The sequence below is a fragment of the Cherax quadricarinatus genome, chromosome 33 (genome assembly GCF_038502225.1).
Source record: "Cherax quadricarinatus isolate ZL_2023a chromosome 33, ASM3850222v1, whole genome shotgun sequence".
Lineage (NCBI taxonomy): Eukaryota > Metazoa > Arthropoda > Malacostraca > Decapoda > Parastacidae > Cherax > Cherax quadricarinatus.
Genome location: NC_091324.1, coordinates 3,087,443 through 3,110,375, shown reverse-complemented (window position 1 = coordinate 3,110,375; position 22,933 = coordinate 3,087,443). Strand labels below are relative to the sequence as shown.

The window sequence follows — 22,933 nt, the reverse complement described above, 5'->3', positions numbered from 1 at the left end:
TTTGACTCCCATTTTAGGCCAATTACATTATTCCAGTCGACCAAATTCTTAGCTATTTCACTAGTATTACTTCTATTCTATCGATTGAGCACAAGAAATCGCCAAGTCAACTGTTTCAACTACAAAATAAAGTGACCGGAAATTGGTAATTTGGCCAATTTAACACAAAGTTCAAAATATTCCATTTCAAAATAGGGTCCAGAATAAACAATGTAGGTACTCCTGGCACTAAACTAACATTTCCTCTGTTCATTAGTTATGTTTTGAGGCTTTACAAATAAATTCCATTTTGATTTTTTATTCACATAATGAATTTTTATTCACACCAAAAAATAGAAGATTTACTCTTATGCAATATTGTAATAATTGTATAAATATCATCACCACATTTGTGAATGTATATTAGACCCACCAGCTGGCATGTAGTAGACGTGTGAGGTCGTTTGTTTACTCTTGAACATCAGCAAAAATTTAACATTTCCGCAACTTTGAGCTCAGTTTCAAGCCATTTCCAGTGCTAAAACCAATCAAAATTATCTCTATTTATGTAACATGTCTTCCATTCTATCAAATGAGACCAAGAAATCACAAATACAACTATAAAAAACATACGAAAGAACACTGCAAAGTCGCTGTTTAAATCGAAAATCACGGTCTCAGTTTTTTTTCTCTCATTATACACAGTGTGCTACAGGATTTGTTTTATGTGGTGCACACATACCACATAGATGTATTCTCTCATATCTAGGCCCAAATTTACCACTCACAGTTTATCAGAGTGAGCTGAGCTCATGACGTAGATCTACGGTTTGGACCCTGAACATAAAGCCGTAGATCTACGGGACGGACCCTGAAAGGGTTAAGTTTGCCCAAAATGCTCAGCATACAGAGGGGCTTTTGGCATGTACACCCAACTATTATATTCCTCTGTACAACCATGTAATTTGTCAAAATAAAAAATCTAATCTAATCTAATGTGACTAGTTGACAAGTGTGTCATGATGATAAGGTTCATTGACTGTGTGCAGAATTCTCCCTGAATGTCGTAAAACAGATAGCAAGAAAGTATGGTACCACACCTGTACCTGCCCCTCAACAGTGACCTGTCCCACAACCACAGCCAGTGGGGGAAGTGCCAGACTGAATCATCCCTAACTGTCACTAGCTGGTACCAATACCACCTACCCCAAAGAAGAATTCCCAGAAAAAGTGTGTTGTGTGTTCTACCATCACAAAACAACCCCAACAGCGGAAGGACACACAATTCATGTGTCACCAGTGTGGAGTGGCACTCTGTATGAATCCATGCTTCATGGAGTATACAATCGTGTAATTCTAGAAACATAAGTGGGACATGTAAATACTTGTATATAGTTGTGAACAATAGAATGTGATTCAGCCAAGTGTGCAAAATCATCTATCAGTGTGTACATGTGTGTTTATAACAATATGATAATTTCATATATAATATTGGTGTATAAATAACAATTGGCATTGGAATCAAAAGATTTACTATAAAACATAATTATCATTAAAAAAAAAAAAAAAAAAAAAAACGGTAAATATGTAGAATTTCTGCAAGCAGCAGCGCTCCATGTTGCCATCAGAAGATTGCCAAGTGCCAACTTCACGGCCTCATATCTCGGTAAGTACTGACCCTAATTTTTTTTTTTTATCCTATAACACTTAAAAAAATGTGCTCTTTATTTCTATAAAAAAAATTTTTTCAAAATATTCAGGGTGCTGGGCGAGAGAACGTGTATATATATGTTTGGACCATTTAGGGGTTAATGTAAAATAAGACATTTAATGTGCCCAAGAGTGATTATTATTAATATTAATATTAGGAGAAGGTGTGGAGTTAATAAAAGTATTAGTCAGAGGGCAGAAGAGGGGTTGTTGAGGTGGTTTGGTCATTTAGAGAGAATGGATCACAGTAGAATGACATGGAAAGCATATAAATCTATAGGGGAAGGAAGGCGGGGTAGGGGTCGTCCTCGAAAGGGTTGGAGAGAGGGGGTAAAGGAGGTTTTGTGGGTAAGGGGCTTGGACTTCCAGCAAGCGTGCGTGAGCGTGTTAGATAGGAGTGAATGGAGACGAATGGTACTTGGGACCTGACGATCTGTTGGAGTGTGAGCAGGGTAATATTTAGTGAAGGGATTCAGGGAAACCGGTTATTTTCATATAGTCGGACTTGAGTCCTGGAAATGGGAAGTACAATGCCTGCACTTTAAAGGAGGGGTTTGGGATATTGGCAGTTTGGAGGGATATGTTGTGTATCTTTATATGTTTATGCTTCTAGACTGTTGTATTCTGAGCACCTCTGCAAAAACAGTGATAATGTGCGAGTGTGGTGAAAGTGTTGAATGATGATGAAAGTATTTTCTTTTTGGGGATTTTCTTTCTTTTTTGGGTCACCCTGCCTCGGTGGGAGACGGCCGACTTGTTGAAAAAAAAAAAAAAAAAAAAATTAATATCACGAATGTATGAGTGGTCCAGGCGGACGTGTCTGATATGGACGATTTCCAAGCAGATATACGAAACCCGGGGTAAAAATTCGCCAAAAAAAGTGGTCGAAATCCGAATTGTACGATATCCGGACCAGACGAAAACCGGGGTCCACTGTAGTTATTATTGGTCTGGAATGGATTAATTCCATTTACATTATTCTTTATGGGAAAAATTGGTTCAGTTGTCAACCATTTTGGTTGTTGAACCATCATCTGGAATGAATTGAGTTCAACAACTGAGGTTCCACTGTAATTTGTTTACCATTTCAATCTCCACCAGCAATGTGTTTCATACAGTGATAGCCAGTTACTGTGATTTAAGATTCTTGGTAGCCATTACAGGTCTCCCTCCACATTCGCGAGGGTTAGGGGATCAAGAACCTCGCAAATGTTGAAAAATTGCAAATGTGTGGTGCACAAATACATTGTAGGGAAATATAATAATAGCATTTACTTAGCCTAACAATACTGCTTATTTCACCTAGTGAACCATGAACAATCATAAAATATATATGATACTAAATCAGCATGAGTCAATGAAGGCTATAGCACCAGACTGATAAAGTGTAGCATTAACAGTGTAGCAAGTAAGTTAAGTGATTAATCGATAGAAAAAGGACAGCAAGAACCTAACTCCTCCAATGTTGTTGGAGTTATATAGGGTGACTGGCAACACTGCCATTTCTAGTCTCTACCGCCTCTGCTGCTGCCTCAACCACCACTATGTACGGCTTATGTCTCATTGGCCCTTATACACCCACCACCAACAACAACAACAACACAGCAACACTTTGTAACATAATGACGTATTTTATTCATCCTAGAGTATATGTCATGTTTCTATGTCATTAATATTGTTTATTATATCACATTAGATGAATTGTGATAGATAAATAAGCCGAAGAGTTGATATTAATGTCATACTGAAGGACTATCTTTTCCTATCTCCAAACTCTGCCACCACCACAATTCCTAACATATGTAACAACATATTTTAAATATGATTGGGCAGCTGGGAATTCACGAATGTTCAAAGCCTGTGAGAGTGGAAAACACGAATGTTGAAGGAGACCTGTACTGACAAGTCACAGCCCACAATAATGTCATGTAAATAGGACTATCTTCAGTGTTGTGTGTGAAGCATATGGGAAGGACATCGATTCTGACTACTGGATTAAGAAAATCATAAACAAATGCACAGGTAAGAGAATATCAAATTTGTTGCAGTTATCAATGTAAATAATCACAACTCAGAGATAACTTCACAAGCTGCACAAAACATCATTCAGAATGTGAAAGGAATTTGAGTAAAAATTCAGGCAATTTTCTGTTTGACCCCATTGAAAGGATTTAGCACCGTATGTCTATACTTATGGCTCATTTGTGTCTTTAGCCTCCACTCTTGTTCTGTTGTCTCTAGTCTTCATAATTAAAATATTCTATCCCTATCTGCCTTATTGGTTCATATAAAATTTAGCATGTCAAAAATCACCTCCACTAATTCCCTCCACCACAGTCATTGCCATTCCTCACAGTGCATTCCTCTTAACTTTGTGACAAGTCTGGTTGTAAACCTCTAGCAAGTTTCTGGACATGCTTGATCAGATGGGACTCCACACTGGAACCACATACTTGATGATGGGCCTTTAGATGTCATGTTAAATTTCTGAAGAATTCTTTAGGTTCCAGAGTGTTGTTCCAAGATTTTTCTAGTCTTGCATGTGTTGCTGAAGTTATATTAATCATGTGTACCACCCACTAAACATCTCAAAATTGAAAGTGCCTTCTGAGTTGCCATTATTGAACAAATACAAAAAATCAATTAATCTTTTAAAATGATAGAGAATCATTTTCTAAAGGTAATAACATCAAAAATGCAAAATTTGATGCAATACTTACAGAAATACACTGACACAAAGTTGGAGGTCAGGGAAGCAATAGCTGTTTCACCCACTTAAAGCCTATTTTAGGCTAATTCCAGTGCTCAAATCAACTCAATTCCTGGCTAGTATGCCTTTTATATCGATCAATGATTGCAAGAAACTGGCCATTCATATATCAGAGCTATCACATAAAGCACTTAGACTTCAATAATCTGGTCAATTTTACACTATTTTCAACAAATTCCAATTTAATAGGGGAGTCAAAAACACTGTAGACATTCCAGCCAGTAAAGCAACCTTCCCTTCCGGGTTATTTGCGTATCGTTCCAGTCATGGTATTGTGCCTTTTTTTGTTATTTCCCTCAGTTCATTTATCACATCCCCAGGACTCTCCTTTATAACATTCATCCTCCATTTTTTATCTATGATCACACGCGCACACACAAAACATTGGCATTTTTGGCTATTTCTTAGGTAATAAACCATAACTAAGAATTTTGATTATGGTTTAGACCATTCCAGTAATTGAAGCACACTGAATAAGAACCCAGAAAACAGACCAGGGGAGGGAAAGAGGGCTGTAGTTGGATCCCTATCATTCCTTAGAAAAAAAAATTGATAAAAATTAATAATTTCTGCCACTTTTAGGATTATTTCAGGCCACTTGCTGTTTGAATTTGACCAAAATATTCTCCATTTCACTAGTATAGCTTCCAGTGTATCAATCAGCACCAAAAAACAACCAATAAAACTACCCCAGACAATGCCTCAAGGTGATCATTTTACCTCAAGCACAAGATCAGTGGCCAGCTGCTTCCATCAAGCACTATGTGGGGAAGAGAAATTTTTTTAAACCGCAAAGACCCATTCTCTCATGACTATTTCAAATTGTGTCACTTACAACATATTTGAGGGTGTTATGATTTAGGGCTAGTAACCCCTTCTCCTGTATACAATTACTAAAAAAGAGAAGAAGAAAAACTTTATAAAACTGGGTTGCTTAAATGTGCGTGGATGTAGTGCGGATGACAAGAAACAGATGATTGCTGATGTTATGAATGAAAAGAAGTTGGATGTCCTGGCCCTAAGCGAAACAAAGCTGAAGGGGGTAGGAGAGTTTCAGTGGGGGGAAATAAATGGGATTAAATCTGGAGTATCTGAGAGAGTTAGAGCAAAGGAAGGGGTAGCAGTAATGTTAAATGATCAGTTATGGAAGGAGAAAAGAGAATATGAATGTGTAAATTCAAGAATTATGTGGATTAAAGTAAAGGTTGGATGCGAGAAGTGGGTCATAATAAGCGTGTATGCACCTGGAGAAGAGAGGAATGCAGAGGAGAGAGAGAGATTTTGGGAGATGTTAAGTGAATGTATAGGAGCCTTTGAACCAAGTGAGAGAGTAATTGTGGTAGGGGACTTGAATGCTAAAGTAGGAGAAACTTTTAGAGAGGGTGTGGTAGGTAAGTTTGGGGTGCCAGGTGTAAATGATAATGGGAGCCCTTTGATTGAACTTTGTATAGAAAGGGGTTTAGTTATAGGTAATACATATTTTAAGAAAAAGAGGATAAATAAGTATACACGATATGATGTAGGGCGAAATGACAGTAGTTTGTTGGATTATGTATTGGTAGATAAAAGACTGTTGAGTAGACTTCAGGATGTACATGTTTATAGAGGGGCCACAGATATATCAGATCACTTTCTAGTTGTAGCTACACTGAGAGTAAAAGGTAGATGGGATACAAGGAGAATAGAAGCATCAGGGAAGAGAGAGGTGAAGGTTTATAAACTAAAAGAGGAGGCAGTTAGGGTAAGATATAAACAGCTATTGGAGGATAGATGGGCTAATGAGAGCATAGGCAATGGGGTCGAAGAGGTATGGGGTAGGTTTAAAAATGTAGTGTTAGAGTGTTCAGCAGAAGTTTGTGGTTACAGGAAAGTGGGTGCGGGAGGGAAGAGGAGCGATTGGTGGAATGATGATGTAAAGAGAGTAGTAAGGGAGAAAAAGTTAGCATATGAGAAGTTTTTACAAAGTAGAAGTGATGCAAGGAGGGAAGAGTATATGGAGAAAAAGAGAGAAGTTAAGAGAGTGGTGAAGCAATGTAAAAAGAGAGCAAATGAGAGAGTGGGTGAGATGTTATCAACAAATTTTGTTGAAAATAAGAAAAAGTTTTGGAGTGAGATTAACAAGTTAAGAAAGCCTAGAGAACAAATGGATTTGTCAGTTAAAAATAGGAGAGGAGAGTTATTAAATGGAGAGTTAGAGGTATTGGGAAGATGGAAGGAATATTTTGAGGAATTGTTAAATGTTGATGAAGATAGGGAGGCTGTGATTTCGTGTATAGGGCAAGGAGGAATAACATCTTGTAGGAGTGAGGAAGAGCCAGTTGTGAGTGTGGGGGAAGTTCGTGAGGCAGTAGGTAAAATGAAAGGGGGTAAGGCAGCCGGGATTGATGGGATAAAGATAGAAATGTTAAAAGCAGGTGGGGATATAGTTTTGGAGTGGTTGGTGCAATTATTTAATAAATGTATGGAAGAAGGTAAGGTACCTAGGGATTGGCAGAGAGCATGCATAGTTCCTTTGTATAAAGGCAAAGGGGATAAAAGAGAGTGCAAAAATTATAGGGGGATAAGTCTGTTGAGTGTACCTGGTAAAGTGTATGGTAGAGTTATAATTGAAAGAATTAAGAGTAAGACGGAGAATAGGATAGCAGATGAACAAGGAGGCTTTAGGAAAGGTAGGGGGTGTGTGGACCAGGTGTTTACAGTGAAACATATAAGTGAACAGTATTTAGATAAGGCTAAAGAGGTCTTTGTGGCATTTATGGATTTGGAAAAGGCGTATGACAGGGTGGATAGGGGGGCAATGTGGCAGATGTTGCAAGTGTATGGTGTAGGAGGTAGGTTACTGAAAGCAGTGAAGAGTTTTTACGAGGATAGTGAGGCTCAAGTTAGAGTATGTAGGAAAGAGGGAAATTTTTTCCCAGTAAAAGTAGGCCTTAGACAAGGATGTGTGATGTCACCGTGGTTGTTTAATATATTTATAGATGGGGTTGTAAGAGAAGTAAATGCGAGGGTCTTGGCAAGAGGCGTGGAGTTAAAAGATAAAGAATCACACACAAAGTGGGAGTTGTCACAGCTGCTCTTTGCTGATGACACTGTGCTCTTGGGAGATTCTGAAGAGAAGTTGCAGAGATTGGTGGATGAATTTGGTAGGGTGTGCAAAAGAAGAAAATTAAAGGTGAATACAGGAAAGAGTAAGGTTATGAGGATAACAAAAAGATTAGGTGAAGAAAGATTGAATATCAGATTGGAGGGAGAGAGTATGGAGGAGGTGAACGTATTCAGATATTTGGGAGTGGACGTGTCAGCAGATGGGTCTATGAAAGATGAGGTGAATCATAGAATTGATGAGGGAAAAAGAGTGAGTGGTGCACTTAGGAGTCTGTGGAGACAAAGAACTTTGTCCTTGGAGGCAAAGAGGGGAATGTATGAGAGTATAGTTTTACCAACGCTCTTATATGGGTGTGAAGCGTGGGTGATGAATGTTGCAGCGAGGAGAAGGCTGGAGGCAGTGGAGATGTCATGTCTGAGGGCAATGTGTGGTGTGAATATAATGCAGAGAATTCGTAGTTTGGAAGTTAGGAGGAGGTGCGGGATTACCAAAACTGTTGTCCAGAGGGCTGAGGAAGGGTTGTTGAGGTGGTTCGGACATGTAGAGAGAATGGAGCGAAACAGAATGACTTCAAGAGTGTATCAGTCTGTAGTGGAAGGAAGGCGGGGTAGGGGTCGGCCTAGGAAGGGTTGGAGGGAGGGGGTAAAGGAGGTTTTGTGTGCGAGGGGCTTGGACTTCCAGCAGGCATGCGTGAGCGTGTTTGATAGGAGTGAATGGAGACAAATGGTTTTTAATACTTGACGTGCTGTTGGAGTGTGAGCAAAGTAACATTTATGAAGGGATTCAGGGAAACCGGCAGGCCGGACTTGAGTCCTGGAGATGGGAAGTACAGTGCCTGCACTCTGAAGGAGGGGTGTTAATGTTGCAGTTTAAAAACTGTAGTGTAAAGCACCCTTCTGGCAAGACAGTGATGGAGTGAATGATGGTGAAAGTTTTTCTTTTTCGGGCCACCCTGCCTTGGTGGGAATCGGCCGGTGTGATAATAAAAAAAAAAAATGATTTAGGTACGTATAGATCTACATAAACGTCACTGGCCTCTATCACGTAGATCTACATGAGCAACTTCTCACCATTTTGGAGACAGAGTACAGCTTGTCTTTCGTCTCTTTTTATTAATATGACCTTGCATCTGTTTAGGATGAATTCCAACAGCCACTTGGATCATGTCTGTAACCTGTTCAGGTTTGCATAGAGTCTGTCCTGTCCTGTTTTAGTCTTTCTCATTGTTTTTACGTCATCAGTACACAAAAGACCAGGACTCGGTACTGTACAATATTACAAACAATATACATGTACTGTACTGTACTGTACTGTACAGTACTGTACAATATTACAAACAATATACAGTGGTACCTTGAGTTTCGAACAGCTCCCAACTTGAACAATTATTTAAGTGTATTTTTGTAAGTGCTTTTGTAAGTGTATTTTTGGGGGTCTGAAAAGGAGTAATCTAATTTACATTATTCCTTATGGGAACAAATTTGTTCAGTATTGGCACTCGAACAGTCTTCTGGAACGAATTAAGTTCGTAACTTGAGGTACCACTGTATATTTTTACATGATACACAATATGTCTGTATACTTTTTTAACTCAAATTGTGTAAAAGTATCTCTAAATTTTGAAGAAAAAGATTATGTTATTCAAAAAGAATATTGTCCTTTATGTTAGAACCAATAGTAAGAAGAAAAAGTAACAAAATATGGAGGATATGAAAGAAATGCAATATATAACTTACCATTTGTCTAAACAATGGCAAGGTAATATAACAAAAACATTTCAACTTTATAAAATACATGTAAATGTACGCACTGTTAATCATGTAAATCTCAGTAAAATCAAATAAAAATTAAGGCATTACTAATTATAGCTAGAGATAACAAATCAGACATGGAGCACAAATCAGTACCTTGATCTTTATTGATGAAAGTCGAGAAGCTCAAGCAAGTAATGATCCACCACAAGCACTCATGGTATGGTACCATATGCAAACAGGTCAACATACTTACTGATGTGCAACCAAGCAAGGAAACAAAAATATAGTAATTTTGAATCATGCTCAGAATGAAAGCTGTTAATGCTAAGAGTGCATTGTCTTGACAGTGGGTGCCAGGCAGGTGGGCTACTAAGATCTTTCCTTGAGTTATGAGCAAACATGGAAGAAATTGTCTTACCTGATCAAAGAAAGGTCTGCTTTAATACAATAAAAGATCTCAGCAACAAAAAAAACTTTTTTACTCCTAATAATAAGCAAACATTTCTACTTTCACAGCAGCCATATATAGGAACTTAACCATAATTCTAACATTTATGCTATGGTTAACTACTGCATGCTTCTTCAAACCTTAGTACATACATAAGCAGAAGAGTTGTTAACAGTAACAGATAGCTAATCTCGCAAGACAATAAATGCAACATAATATAAGCCTGCTGTAAGACAAATTAGATTTTGCTTTTTTACTGTAAATTCAAAATATATCTTTTAGACATTTAGTAGACTATATCAATTAGAGTTGAAGAACATGTAAAGCACTATCGCTTGTCTTACCTGGAAGACAACCACTAAGATTATACTTTAGTAAAACCATGAAATTACACACTTAAGGTCTACAGCACTTATAAAGTATCAACTGAATAATACAGCATTTATTATTTAATCAATACTGTAATTACTTTTCCTGAACTCCTACAAAACTGCAGGCCACTGTCTCACAATTCAAAGTATTAATAACTTGCAAAATAATTTACCCTATAATGCAGTACAACACAACTTCAGACTTTCTATAATCTTCATCAATTAGGACTCTTGAAGCCTAATAATTTATATGTATCAGAAATCTACTTTAAATTTATTTCCATACTACCAGCATGTGAAGCTAATATCTTAGATATATTATGTTCGTTATTTGTAAGTTTCTCTGATGAGATCTGAAGCTTTTTTTCTTATTTGTCTTCATATTGTATTTTATACATGTGAATTATTTTGTAAGTCTTCTGTCAACTACACACTTTTGCTATTATGCAATGCATTAATTAATGATAACAATATTTCTTACTACAAGATTTATGTAGATTTAATCATCAACATTATACCTGGAGTCCAGAACCTCCCATTTCTACATAATTCATCATGTTACTACATATATACAGCACAGTACTGCATTAAGATGAAGCTAAAAGTATGAAATTGTATTGTACTGTATGAAGGAAAAAATTACTTCACAGGAAAGTTTAAGATTTCCAGCTTAAAAAGTGGTATGCTGAAGAGGGGCATCAGACTCTAGCAGGGCATCTTAATCTTGAGAGAAGGCAATGTGAGCAAAGAGCCAGGGACTGACAAACCAATCCAAGAGGGACAGCACGCTACGCACACTACGGGGGTCACCGCTTACCCATTCCACTCCCGTTGGCAATCTCCATACCTGGAAAACACACTTCCAGTCATGCTTGGGGTACCTTGATTGAATTAACTGACTGAGGTATGAATTCTATATTAGCACTTACATAACTATTATTTAAGTATAAAAAATGGTTTAAAAGTTCCCATTTATTTACACCTGCATGCAGTGCCAAAAAGGTGCTATTCCAGAATTTGAACCTATTTAAGATGGGTTTAAATATGGACAGTAAGTACATTCTTAAGTAATCAGACCCGAAGAAAGTTGTCATTCTTCCTGGCTACAAAAAAAATGCGTAAGGCTCTACATGCCCACATTTCACTGCAGCATATATAAGCTATAAAACAAAGTCTTATGATGCTCTAGAAGTGCCTTCTAAACTTACTGTATCTCGGAAAGAAAATTAGTTCCTAAAAAAATAAAAAATAAAATAAAATAAAAAAATAAAAAAAAGAGTAACTGAGTGAAACTTATCAATGTTAACCTGAAAACTGGAGTGCTGATGTAGTATTAAAATACACACAAATGGCTACACCTATGTATTTCTTCATCAGTTGCCCATAGTCTACAGAAGCAACATCAATTTTATATGTGCAGTACTGCAGCACAGAAATGCTAGGGTTAACACAGGTTAAACATAATATGAAGGTGATAAAGAATAAATAGGATCACTTCCTATTGTAAAAACTTGTTGATTCCTTTAGCTATTTCAAGGACATTCATAAGACAAAAAAAAAAAAAATGCTTTAAATACTACCTTAAGTTTTCATTAGATTGATAATCACCATCACCAAATTATAATATACAGTATAAATGTGATAAAAATTAATTTTCTTCCCTATCTGTACAGTATATTTTGGAAAGAACCAAAACAAACAATTCACTTACCAATTATATCGAGCAACAAATGTGCAAAATACCAGGTATACTTTGTTATGTTCAGAAACACGTACAGTAACAGATGTGCATTATACACATAATGGTTCTAAACTTAATAATGGATGACTGTAAACAGTATGTAGCAAGTTAATAAACTCACACAAATGTCGGATACCCTATACTGTGATGTTACAAGAACATAGTAATTTATTAATTTAGAAAATAGTGTACTGTACAGCATTTACTGTGTATGTGTACAGTGCTCACTAGCAATATCTACCAAACTTGTATCTAAAAATAAACACTTAATATTGCATAGAAAACTAAGGACTGAGCCTCTCTCAGTCCTTGCACTGAATGAACCACAATGGTTCAACTCTTCATAGAAAATAACTAATTCAAATTCCACAATTCTTTAACAGCTAACAGTACTGTGACCTTTACTCTCTACAGTACAGGTGCTCCTCAACTTACAATGGTTTGACTTAAAATATTTTGACTCTATGATAGTGCAAAAAGAATTACTTTAGAGATGAAACTTAAGATAATTACCCAGCATGACAGCAGCAAGTCCATAACTTGTATTCAATTCTTTACTTTTCAATACTGGTATTTAGTCACAGTAATTATTAAGAACATAAGAAAGAAGGAACACTGCAGCAGGCCTATTGACCCATGCAAAGCAGGTCCATGCCCCCCCCTGGGATTAGCCCAATGACCCACCTAGTCAGGTCACTTCTGACCCCCCCATGCAAAGCAGGTCCATGTCCCTCCCCCCCAGATTAGCCCAATGACCCACCTAGTCAGGTCACTTCCACTTAAGGAAGAAGCAACACATCAGACCTAGTAGCACAAGCTAGTCAGGACCAACTCACAACCACCCACACCCAATCATGTAGTTATCTAACCTATTTTTAAAACTACACAATGTTTTTGCCTGAATAACTGTACTCGGGAGTTTGTTCCACTCATCCACAACTCTATTACCAAACCAGTGCTTTCCTATATCCTTCCTGAATCTGAATTTTTCCAACTTGAAACTATTGTTGCGAGTCCTGTCTTGGCTGAAATTTTTTCAGCACGCTATTTACATCTCCTTTATTTATTCCTGTTTTCCATTTATACACCTCGATCATATCCCCCCCCCCTTTCGAGAGAGTGCAGATTCAGGGCCCTCAGTCTATCCTCATAGGGAAGATTTCTGATATATGGGATCATCTTTGTCATCCTCCTCTATACGTTTTCCAGAGTATTTATATCCATTCTGTAATATGGTGACCAGAACTGAGCAGCTTAGTGATTTTAATTAGTGAGGAATCAACATGTGTCAGCTTAAGTAAGCTGACCTGTGTCAGCAGTGTTGACCCATTTTCATTACTAGTGAGTTGAATCTTTGTGCTAGTGTTAGTGAAGTGTTAAAGATGTCTTCTCTGAGTTTTGAGCAGCTACACCATCAGAAGGCAGAGCTGAAGGAAACTAGGAAGGGAATACTGTACAATTTCTTAGAGAGAACAAAAAGATTCATCTTCAGAACAACTATGATGATACCAGGAATACCAGCCACAATGAATATAAAATGGTCTGTAAGAAGAAGTAAAGCTGAAAATGAAGAATGGTGAAGAAACTGCTCTTGAGACTTCCAATTCCTTCCATACTGCAGGATGAATGTGAACTTTCTGTATTGCTGGATGTATGTGATTTACTCATAAAAACAAAACAAAATTAACTAGTGAAGGTAATAATGTTGCTGTAGTAGGTAATTCTCAGATTAGATTTATGGATGGGGCTTTTTGTAACAGGACTGGTAATGGGAGCCACCCTATTATCTACCTCAGCACTGAAGAAATGATTGGGAAGAACAGGAGAGAATAGCAAGAGGTAATAATCAGTATGATCTTATTTTTGCAAACAAGGAGTCCCTCATAAATAATTTAGAGGCCATCGATGAGCTTAGCAAACTTTTAATGTTACTACATGGAAGTACCTAAGGACATCACAGTCAAGGATGTCGATTTTCACTCAGTAGATTACAATGTACCAAGGGAACACTTGGCTAATGCAGAATGGAATAACTTAACCAATGGTTTCTTAATCATAATTTGAGATATATCAATGAAGAGAAATACCAAAAATATATATTCCCAGACAGATATCAGATCAAATAAGAATACATAATCCAAAATGAATGAACAGTAGATTAACACTTCTCTTGTGTGTGTGTGGGGGGGGAGGGAAAGAGAGGAATTTATAGGAGCATTAATAGAGAGGGACACCTTATGAACTATTACGTTGATATTAAAAAATGTCAAAAAGAGATAAAATCTAAACAAAACTATAAAATCAAATCCAAAAGTTTTCTTTCCTGTATTGTACATACAGCAAAACAAAGACTGGAGAAAAGTTGCATTTTTTTAAAACTAACTCTGGACAGTTTACTGGTAATGTAGAAGAAATATGCTTGATTTTTAACAATTATTTCCTGTCAGTCTTTACATAAGACACAAATAAAATCTGAGGAAAAGTAATCACATAATATCAGTCACTAAAGACAAGGCTGGTTATTAGCCTTTAAACTGTCCAAACGTAGATCTATGTTCACGTGCGTAGCACTCCGAGCCCCCCACACGTGGACGTAGATCTGCATTTGGACAGTTGAAACATGTAGACCAATGAAATATTTTCAAGGATTTTTAAAGAATTAAAGACATGGTTAGATAAAAGAACACAAGAGCAACTAATGCGACATTTATTAGTTACAATTTACCCCCCCCCCCCCGGGGGCATTTCATCAAGCTAATATATTAGCTTGATAATGTTCCTAGAGAGCAAAACAGACACAGTATCTCATTAGTTGCTTTTATAATCTTTTATCTAACATACTGGAATTAATTTCAACAATGTTCATACAAGATGAAATTTAGTAAACCACTAGTTAGTCCTTTCAATATATTACTGGAAACAGGAATTGTACCTGGTATGTGGAAGATGGCTGATGTGATTGCTAACAAAATGGTCGGCACTTTCCAACCATCGAATTACTAGCCAATCAGCCTAACATCAATACTGGATAAACTATTAAAATCGGTTATAGCAGATATAATTAGGGGTCATATTAATTTACATAAGTGAGTCGCAACACACTCACAGGAGGCTATTCCTGCCTAACAAATCTACAGACATTTTTCTATAAGGCATTTGAGACAGATGACCAAGACAAATAATACGATGTTGTTTACTTAGATTTCAGAACGACTTTCAAAAGGCCCACGCAGGAGACAAAAAGAAACCGGCACTACTACATGGTACTGGAGATAAAGTTTTCTTATTAACCAAGGCATGGCTGAATAATATGCAACAAAGAGTTTGCATAAACGAAATGAAGTTGAAATGAAGGCCAGTCACAAGTAACATTTCACAATGAATAAATGGTTTTAGAAAACCGACAAAATGACAAATAAGGCACTTGTGCAACACTGGTTATCTTTGCCTGCCAGTGGCTTCTTCAGTCCAATACAAAGAACTGTTGACAACAAGGAGCTTGAGGTAATCAGTTCCTCAGCCTGGAGTCCACCAGGTCCATCAGACCTAATAAAGTACAGGATATGGTTAGGTAACATTTGTCAGGAAACTGGACAAGTGTTTCCCGACGAGGGTCTTAGTCATACAATGACCCGCAGCTGGAGCTTTTGGTCGTCTGACCGAGGTCTTCCGCTGGCTTACCAGTCCATCCCTTTAAAAACTGCTATTATATCCATTAGAGTATACGTATTTATCTTGGTACGGGATATGCGCGATGGAGGAGCTTCTATACTGCAGGCAAGCAGTGGAAGGCGGTGTAACCAGCTTGGTAAAACTGTTCCAGAATAAAGATACCCAAAGGTTGCACGTCTCTCATTTATCACCATTCTATATTAATGACCTCAGAGAAGTAATTAAAAGTGATATGAGTAAATTGGCTGATGAAACAGAAATAGGCTGACTAATGAAGTTAAAGTTACATGACATTAGTGGCAGTAGTAGCACTAATGGCAGCATTAATAGTAGTAGCATTAGTAACAGTAGTGCCAGTAGTAGTAGTAGCAGTAGTGTCTGCAGTAGTAGTAGTAGCAGTAGTGTCTGCAGTAGTAGTAGTAGTAGTAGTAGTGACAGAAGTGTCTGCAGTAGTAGTGTCTGCAGTAGTAGTGTCTGCAGTAGCAGTAGTGTCTGCAGTAGTAGTAGTAGTCTGCAGTAGTAGTAGTAGTAGTGTCTGCAGTAGTAGTAGTAGTAGTGTCTGCAGTAGTAGTAGTAGTAGTGTCTGCAGTAGTAGTAGTAGTAGTGTCTGCAGTAGTAGTAGTAGTAGTGTCTGCAGTAGTAGTAGTAGTAGTGTCTGCAGTAGTAGTGACAGCAGTAGTAGTAGTGTCTGAAGTAGTAGTAGCAGTAGTGTCTGAAGTAGTAGTAGCAGTAGTGTCTGAAGTAGTAGTAGCAGTAGTGTCTGAAGTAGTAGTAGTGTCTGCAGTAGTAGTAACAGCAGTAGTAGTAGTGTCTGAAGTAGTAGTAGCAGTAGTGTCTGTAGTAGTAGTAGTAGTAGTAGTAGTAGTGTCTGCAGTAGTAGTAGTGTCTTCAGTAGTAGTAGTGTCTTCAGTAGTAGTAGTATCTGCAGTAGTAGTAGTGACAGCAGTAGTAGTAGTGTCTGCAGTAGTAGTAGTGTCTGCAGTAGTAGTAGTGTCTGCAGTAGTAGTAGTGTCTGCAGTAGTAGTAGTGACAGCAGTAGTAGTAGTGTCTGCAGTAGTAGTAGTGTCTGCAGTAGTAGTAGTAGTAATGACAGCAGTAGTAGTAGTGTCTTCAGTAGTAGTAGTATCTGCAGTAGTAGTAGTGACAGTAGTAGTAGTAGTGTCTGCAGTAGTAGTGACTGCAGTAGTAGTGACTGCAGTAGTAGTGACTGCAGTAGTGGTAGTGTCTGTAGTAGTAGTAATGACAGCAGTAGTAGTAGTGTCTTCAGTAGTAGTGACTGCAGTAGTAGTGTCTGCAGTAGTAGTGACTGCAGTAGTAGTGACTGCTGTAGTAGTGACTGCTGTAGTAGTAGTGTCTGTAGTAGTAGTAATGACAGCAGTAGTAGTAGTGTCTTCAGTAGTAGTATCTGCAGTAGTAGTAGTGACAGCAGTAGTAGTAGTGTCTGCAGTAGTAGTGACTGCAGTAGTAGTAGTGTCTGTAGTAGTAGTAGCAGTAGCAATGACAGCAGTAGTAGTAGTGTCTTCAGTAGTAGTAGTATCTGCAGTAGTAGTAGTGACAGCAGTAGTAGTAGTGTCTGCAGTAGTAGTGACTGCAGTAGTAGTAGTGTCTGTAGTAGTAGTAGCAGTAGCAATGACAGCAGTAGTAGTAGTGTCTGTAGTAGTAGTAGCAGTAGCAATGACAGCAGTAGTAGTAGTGTTTGTAGTAGTAGTAGCAGTAGCAATGACAGCAGTAGTAGTAGTGTCTTCAGTAGTAGTAGTATCTGCAGTAGTAGTAGTGACAGCAGTAGTAGTAGTATCTGCAGTAGTAGTAGTGACAGCAGTAGTAGTAGTGACTGCAGTAGTAGTGTCTGTAGTAGTAGTAGTAGTAGTAATGACAGCAGTAGTAGTAGTGTCTTCAGTAGTAGTAGTATCTGCAGTAGTAGTAGTGACAGTAGTAGTAGTGTCTGCAGTAGTAGTGACAGTAGTAGTAGTGTCTGTGTTACGGAGTACTGTAAAAAAAAATATTTATATAAAATAACGCTCCATATATAATGTCATTTTCCGTGTAGTATACTGAAAGTGGACGTGTATTATTCCCTGAAAGCGAACGCGTTTTATTCCTGTCAGTCAGGCAGTAGACAGGACAGGAGCAGGTGAGAGGTGTGTTGAGTTCAGTTAGGAGTCAGGTGGTGACAGGGGTAGTTATCATGTTTGGGCGGTAGTCCGAGTAGGTAATTTTGATAAGTTTTTTAGTGTATACTATAGGTGTCTGTGTTTAAGTGCTCTCATGTTTATTTGTAAGGCCCTAGTATGCAGAGGCCTGTTTATGCGAGAATACTGTATGGTGTTTTGCCTGCTGGTAATTAGTCATGGTGCCTCCCTGATGATTTATTTTAACTCAGTAGCAGTGTGCTAGTGAGCTAATGTGAACTGGAGTGTGGTGGTTTTCCTAGTAGTTATAAGTTGTATATAAGTTACTATTAATATAGATATATTTTTATATATGCGAGTTTTTGTCCTTCCTTCTTAATAATTGATATTATTTAATATATGAGTACATGCTGGCCCAAGGTTTGCTGTGTATTTCAGTGTAATTTTATAACCCCTAAACAGCAGTGTGAGCAGCCTTTAGGAGCCAGGATCATTTTATTTAAGTTACGACCAAAGTCGTAACAGTCGGTATTAGTAGTAGTGTCTATTAGTAGTAGTGTCTGCATTAGTAGTAGTGACAGTAGTAGCAGTAGTGACAGCTGTAGTAGTAGTGTCTCTAGTAGTGGTAGTGTCTGCAGTAGTAGTGTCTGCAGTGGTAGTAGTTTCTGCAGTGGTAGTAGTTTCTGCAGTGGTAGTAGTGTGCAGTAGCGGTGACAGCAGAAAGAGTAATGTCGTAGTAGTGTCTGCAGTAGTGGTGACAGCAGAAGTAGTAGTGTCTGCAGTAGTAATAGTAATATTGAGAGAACATAAACTTTGAGTACAGGCAACAGATCCTACATTTACTCATCTTCAACAATGCCAAAACAAAAAAAAATCTTGAAAAATAAAGAAAAACATTGCAATATCAGAGAAACACTAGTTCCGATTTGACCCTGAGTCCAGGTAACATCTCAGTGAATCTGATCTTACATTTCCTTGCCATCAATCCTGCAAAATCATCTGTCACATCAAAATCAATGATTTTCCCTATATAGACTTATTTGTACTTTGTTAATATATAACAGGCTATACAGAAACGAAGGATTCTTCTCTTATGTTGGTGCAGCACTGTCTTGGGCATTAGTGTCACCTTCTTTAGAGGCTCTATGGTGTTACCCACTAAATGGTGACACCCGGGGCGGACCCCTTACGACGCCGCTGTCTGCAGTAGTACTGACACCAGTAACAGTGTTTGCAGTAGTAGTGACAGCACTAGTAGTAGTAGTGCCTCCAATTGTAGTAGTGCCAGCAGTGGTAGTACTGTCTGCAGTAGTAGTGATAGTAGTAGTGTAGTGGTGAGAGCAGTAGTAGTGGTGACAGCAGCATCAGTTGTGTCTGCAGTAGTGGCGTCTGAAGTAGTAGTAGCGTCTGCAGTAGTAGTAGTAGTAGTAGTGTCTGCAGTAGTGGTGACAACAGCAGTAACAGTAGTGTTTGCAGTAGTGGTGACAGCAGCAGTAGTAGAGTAGTGTCTGCAGTAGTGGTGACAGCAGTGGTGGCAGCAGTAGCAGTGTCAACAGAAATAGTGTCAGTAGTAGTAATAGTAGTAGAAGCAGTAGCGGCAACAGTAGTAATAGTAGTAGCAGAAGTAATAGTTGCAACAACAGTAGTAGTGGTAGCAGTTTTAGTAGCAGTAGTGGCAGCAGCAGCTGCTGCACTGGTATAGTAGTAGTAGCAACAATAGTAGCAGCTGCTACAGTAATAGTGGCAGTAGTAATAATTGCAGTAGTGGCAGCAGCTGGAGTACTAATGGTAACAGCACAAGCAAAGTGGTATTAGTTGCAGTAGTATGTTTTAATAGTAGTATCATTAGTGATAGTCCAAGCAGTAGTAATAGTAGCAGCAGTAGTAGTAATAGTAGCAGCAGTAGTAGTAGCAATAGTAATTACAGTAATAGCTGCAGAAGCAGTAGTAGCAACAGTAGTATTATCATTAGCAGCATTAGCGTTAGTAGCCGTAGTAGTGGCGTTGGTGGCGGCGGTAGTAATAGTAGTAGTAGTAGCAATATTAGTAAAAGCAGCATTGGTGGTAGTGGTAGTAGTGGAGGTGGTAGCAGTAATAGTGGTAGAAGTGACAGTAGTGGAAGTAGTGGTAGTGGCAGCACTAGTAATGGTGGTAGTAGTAGCGGTAGTTCTAACAGTTGTGGCAGTAGTACTGGTTGTAGTGGTAGCTGTAGTAATAGTAGCGGTAGTAGTAGTAGTGATGGTAGTAGTAGAAGCAGCAGCAGGAACTACTGGCCCATGCGAGGCATGTCCAATTCTCCCACCGGCTTAGGACAATGCCTTAACCTAGTCAGGTCAGTCACATTCACTTAAGGAAGGAGCACGGCATCAGGCCTAGTAGCACAAGCTAGTCAGGTCCAACTCACACTCACTCATGTATTTATCCAACCTATTTTTAAAACTACACAACGTCTTAGCTTCTATACGGTACTCGGGAGTTTGTTCCACTCATCCACAACTCTATTACCAAACCAGTGCATTCCTATATCCTTCTTGAATTTGAATTTTTCCCACTTAAAACCATTGCTACGAGTCCTGTATATGCTAGATATTTTTAGCGAACTACTTAAATCCCCTTTATTAATTCCTGTTTTCCATTTATACACTTCAATTATATCCCCCCTAATTCTACGCCTTTCTAGAGTGTGCAGATTCAGGGCCCTCAGTCTATCCTCATAAACCCTAATGCCACCTGACAAGAAATAATCACTACTACTACTACTACTAGCATGGACCAGTAAACTTACTACAGTGCTCCTACAATCTTATATTCTTCTTGACTCCAACCTTCATCCTTCACTCTACCATGCATAGTCAAACGAAGCCTAATAAACGTCTTGTAAGTTGCTTCTTTTTCATTTACCCAACATGGTAATTTTATTAATATTTATCTAGTTTGTTGGTTGCCAACTCAGACTAACGACTTTCTAAAGATGTCTGAAACACAGAGGCAGTAAATCCGAAAATGAATTTCCCTACTAAGAGAGATCGCAAGGCTTTAAATTATGCAGCATGAATGACCATTACAATAATTCTTGAACTTGTGCAACATGAATTACCAATACAGTGGAACCCAGAGTTTCGTCCTTAATCCGTTCCAGAAGCTAGGAGTAAAGTCGAAACGTCCTAAAGTCGAAGCAATATTTTTCACAAAAAATAATGTAAATCCAGTTAATCCGTTCCTGCTGCCAGGAGGCATGCAAAAATAGTACTTCAATATGACGCTATTATAAACTACAGCTTATTTATCTATCACAATTCATCTAATATGACATAAACAATATAAATAACATAAAAACCTGATATACACTCTAGAATGACTAAAATATGTATGTCATTATGTATGTGGTGGCGGGGGAGGACAGTGGTTCCTCCTTCAGAGGTCAGGAGTTTACACAAATAACCCGCACATAAAAGAGAGAAGCTTACGACGACGTTTCGGTCCGACTTGGACCATTGACAAAGTCACACAGTGTGACTTTGTCAATGGTCCAAGTCGGACCGAAACGTCGTCGTAAGCTTCTCTCTTTTATGTGCGGGTTATTTGTGTATTGTTCCAGTCACGGTATTGTGCCTTTTTGTTATTTAGTCAGGAGTTTATCTCGTTTAGTCATTTTTCTATTTTCTATCGCTTAATTGCTACACTCTTAATGCTACACTTTGTCACTGCTTTAAACTCCACAACTTGTGTCTGTGCTGGTGTGCAGGAACACATTAAAATCACTAAGTCTTGACGCCTTATTAATAATGATCATAACACAACAATAACATAAATATGAGATGCTTTTCCAGTCGGCTTGACAAAGTGAACATAAGTCATTCACGTCCGGACTGCTAACAACAACAACTGGTTTGTTTACAAAACTCAGCGAACCTTCTACACTCTCATCTCCTCTCATGTATTTTTGTACTAATCTTGTTTACTCACTTCTCACTACATTAAGACTACAAATATTTCAAGGTAAGTAATGAATGTATTGTATATGTATTTTATCGCTCTAGGACACTTTAAACGCCTAGTATATAATGTAATGTTCACTCCAGGAGAAACAAAGCCAGACTGACTCATGACGGCTGACAGGTCTGGTATACCTGACGAAACACGGGGCACAGTGGGAAACTCGGGACAAAATTTAGCCGATTCTAAACTCACACCTATGGAATGGGAGGCCATCAGGGTCATTCTGAGGAAGGGAAGAGGTAGCTCAAATTCGCAAGCTCACGAGCCCTACACTGACATCAAGGCACCCCATTTCCCTTGTGAAGGGTCGGAACATGCATTGAGTCTATGACTGCACTGCCTAGAACATTAAGAACAAAAAGGCACAATACTTTGACTGGAACAATACACAAATAACCCACACAGGAGAAAGAAACTTCCGACGTTTCTGTCCAACCTATCTTTAATATACCTTTGAAGAGTATCGAGTCTTTCACTACTCTCGGAGCCCGCGTGGGCCAAGCTCGTCTGGTGCTTGCCTGGTCAACCAGGCTGTTGCTGCTGGAGGCCTGCTGCCCCACACATCCATCACAGCCTGGTTGATCTGGCACCTGGTGAAGATACTTTTCCAGTTTCCTCTTGGAGGCTTCTATACTTGTTCCAGCCGTGTTTCTGATATTTTCTGGTAAGATGTTAAATAGTATGGGACTCAGGATGTTGATACAGTGTTCCCTTACTGTCCCCGCCACACCCCTGCTCCTCACTGGGTTTATTTTACACTTCCTCCCATATCTCTCTCACCAGTGTGTTGTTATGGCAGTGCACAGATTTAGGAGTCTTGAAGGCGTTCCCAGTAATTTAGGAGAGCCGTAAACGATCTCTGTATTTGTTCCAGCTCTGATATTTCTCCTGCTTTGAACGGGGCCGTCAGCACTGAGCAATATTCTAAATGAGGCACTAGTGATTTGAAGAGTGTCACCATCGGCATTATTTCCCTTGTTTTGAAAGTTCTCGATACCCACCCTTTCATCTTTCTGGCTGTCGTGATCTTTGTCTTATGGTCTTTAAAAGAAAGGTCCGCTGACATAATTATTCCCAGGTCTTTTACGTGTTCCTTACGTTCTATTTGGTGACCCTCTGAGTTTTGCATATAGTATTCCCTTTGAGTTCTTCATTCTTTCCATATCTAAGCAGCTGGAACTTATCACCATTGAACGTCATGTTCTCCACTGCCCACTGGAAAACCCTGCTTATGTCTTCCTGCAATTTTTCAGT

General features: G+C 38.6%; 1 protein-coding gene across 12 annotated transcripts in view; it reads right to left on the bottom strand.

The window, feature by feature from the left end:
• tgo (Aryl hydrocarbon receptor nuclear translocator homolog tgo) overlaps window positions 1-22,933 on the bottom strand; it is a 1,077,969-nt gene that overhangs the window by 111,879 nt on the left and 943,157 nt on the right. For 8 of the 12 annotated variants that reach the window (XM_070090765.1, XM_070090764.1, XM_070090766.1 and 5 more), the window contains one exon: window positions 10,956-10,985. The exons of the other annotated variants lie outside the window; for them this stretch is intronic. In XM_070090765.1, the coding sequence (XP_069946866.1) occupies window positions 10,956-10,985 (30 nt within the window). The remainder of the gene's footprint in view (window positions 1-10,955; window positions 10,986-22,933) is intronic. 12 annotated transcript variants of the gene reach the window in all.